A 2742-nucleotide genomic window follows, 5' to 3' on the forward strand; every position below is an offset into this window, starting at 1 on the left:
AATTTTAACAAAGCATAAAATAGGTGTCTTGCATTTGAAAGAGTCAAGACTTAACTTACACAAGTGGAATGAAAATAGTTCCTATATAAGTTTCCTGTTGTCTTCTATTTAAGTACTGTATTTACAACAGAATCAGAAAAGATCAGACATTGTAAAATTTTAAAAGCAACTTTAAAAATGCTTAAGATATAACAACTGAAAAAAAATCTCAAAATAATGTCTTCATAGTATAAAATGCCTGTTTCTTCACAACTGAATTCTGAAACATTTGGCAAACAAAGAGAAACACTTTGGTTTTCCTCCCTCATCTAACAAAGTCAAGACTAACTCATTATTTTTAAAAACTACAAAAAGGAACATCTTTATAATTTTGTCTTAGAATCAGATAGTTTGCATTCAATTGGAAATGTTAAATTAAAAAACAATCATCCATAATTCTTTTGGAATTTTAATTAAAAAGAGTTGGGTTCCAGCAGTTCATTTTGTTTCATAGCTACCTGAGAAGTAAGTCCATTGGAATTGGAAACCACCATCACGTAAGGCTGTGGCTGTTGCTCGGTTTCCTCAGTGTCTTCTTTCAAATCATCTTCGACCTCCTTTTTCTCTACTTCCTGGGTAAGAGTTTTTGTGTCTTGAGCTTTGATAACTGAAGTGATTACAGTGCCAGGTGGGTGGGCAACCAGCTGTGAACTGCGAGGAGAAAATGTCACCACAGGTGTAGCACTGAAGGATGGAGATGAAGCCACGCTGACGGTTCCATTGCAAATGGACTGGACATTACTAGTAAGAACCTGCTGTACATGGGCAGGGCTCAAGACAATCGAAGGAGGAGAGCCCGGCTTCTGAGACTGTAACACAACATTTTCTTTCAGTACTGTCATGGGCTGTGATGATGGAATGGCTTGTAAAATAAATTTCTGAGACCCAGCACCTGACGATGGATCTGTGCTGGCTATAACTGTTGTGATTGGCACTGTCTGGAGTGTTACTGTATGCAAATGCTGATTCCCAGGAGACACGACCACTGGAACTTGGGTTGGAGCCTGTATAGTCCTATTGAGATTAAGGAATAAAAGTGAGAAAATTACCATATTCTACATCATTTAAAACATGAACATTGACAAGTCATTTTGACAAAATAAGAGTTATGCATTTCAGATGCTACATCCCATATTTCCATCACAACATAATTAACATCATGCCAGACTCTGCAGTACACTGTACATACAGAAATACCCAAGAATACCATTAGATAAAATTAAATAACCCAAGGCTTATTAAATAGTTAAATTCAGGCCATTAACTATGAGAGCATCTAGTAAAAAAAAAAAAAAGTGCTACAAAATGCCTACAAAGTGCCAGATTAACACAAATAGGAAAACAATTTTGTTGGGAAAGGAGGAAGATGTCAAAATGTTTGGCAAGAAAGTTATGTGTGAGCTGCTTGAAATAAAATTAGGAATTTTAAAACAAATGTATTAAATCACTCTCATTATTTTAATATTTGAAGAATAACATCATCAAAGTGCTCATCTACAATTACCAAACTTCATCTCTATATATAAAAGCGTAAGCAACCGTTATGACCGAACAACCGGTCGTCCAGTCACTATGATATGCACTGACCACCGTCAGTGCAGACGCTCAACGGAGGAGCTTCCCCCTGGTGGTCAGTGCACTCCCACACCCAACCTCCCATGGCCAGCCAATCTTCCGCAGTCCCTCCCTCCATCTGGCAGGTCCCATCCGTTTCCACCTGAGTGGCCACCACCAGCCACCAGACTTCCAGAGGCGCTAGGCTCTTGGAGCCCCTCCCCCTCCTCATCCATGCCCCTCCCTCTCGCCCCACCTTGCAATACCTGGCTATTTAATCAGGGCGTACACTAGGCCGGCTGCAGCAAGCAGCAGCAGTTGGGTTCTTTTATATCAAAACAGCAAAACACCAAAAAGGAAGTTGAGAGAGGCCCACTCTTTACTACTCAAGCCACATGCAAGCCTGCCTAACACCCCCTAACCATGTGCCTTGCACTAAGTGGAAAATAAATGAGAAGCAGCCAGCATAAAAAAAAAAAAAGAATTATCTGATGAATTTTAAGTTCCTATCATCTACACTAATAAAAGAGAAACATGCAAATTAACCATCATTCTGCCAATCTGCTACACCCACCAGCCAATCAGGAGCAACTATGCAAATTAACCCAACTAAGATGGCAGCGGCCAGGGAGCTGGAGAGAGCAGGAGGCTTGGGTTGCCCCCGGCAATGGAGGAAGCCAAGCTTCCTGCTGGCCCTGGGCTCCGCTCAAGGCTACAAAGTATCAATTATAGAAGATAAATAAATCCCAGATACCTGTTTCCAGGCTGCCCTGGCCTCTGCTCAAGGAGGGGCTGGGGGAAAAAAAAAAAGGAGATGCTGGGAGCTTGGGTCACCGGGAGGCGTGGCCAGCCTGACAACGGCCATCCGCCCCTCACCCAGGCTGGCCAGGCACCCCAGCAGGACCCCCCCACCCTAAAGGGGGTGTGGGTAGCCTGAAAACGGCCATCAGCCCCTCATGGGGTGAGGGTCCCCATGGGGTGAGGGTCCCCACTGGGGGGCTTGACCAGCCTGCAAACAGCCATCAGCCCCTCACCCAGGCTGGCCAGGCAATCCAGTGGGGACCCCCAGCCTGAAGTGGGTGTGGCCAGCCTGAAAACAGCCCTCAGCCCCTCACCCAGGCTGGCCAGGCACTCCAGTGGGGACCCCCA

At 44.2% G+C, this 2742-nt stretch overlaps 1 protein-coding gene across 9 annotated transcripts in view; it reads right to left on the minus strand.

Annotated features, from left to right (window-relative positions):
• Nucleotides 1-430: 430 nt before the first annotated feature.
• ELF1 (E74-like factor 1 (ets domain transcription factor)) overlaps nucleotides 431-2742 on the minus strand; it is a 131424-nt gene continuing 129112 nt past the window's right edge. For all 9 annotated transcript variants that reach the window (XM_014549730.1, XM_014549732.1, XM_014549728.1 and 6 more), the window contains one exon: nucleotides 431-1053. In XM_014549730.1, the coding sequence (XP_014405216.1) occupies nucleotides 453-1053 (601 nt within the window). In that variant the 3' untranslated portion in view covers nucleotides 431-452. The remainder of the gene's footprint in view (nucleotides 1054-2742) is intronic.

Source organism: Myotis brandtii, unplaced genomic scaffold (assembly GCF_000412655.1).
Source record: "Myotis brandtii unplaced genomic scaffold, ASM41265v1 scaffold569, whole genome shotgun sequence".
NCBI lineage: Eukaryota > Metazoa > Chordata > Mammalia > Chiroptera > Vespertilionidae > Myotis > Myotis brandtii.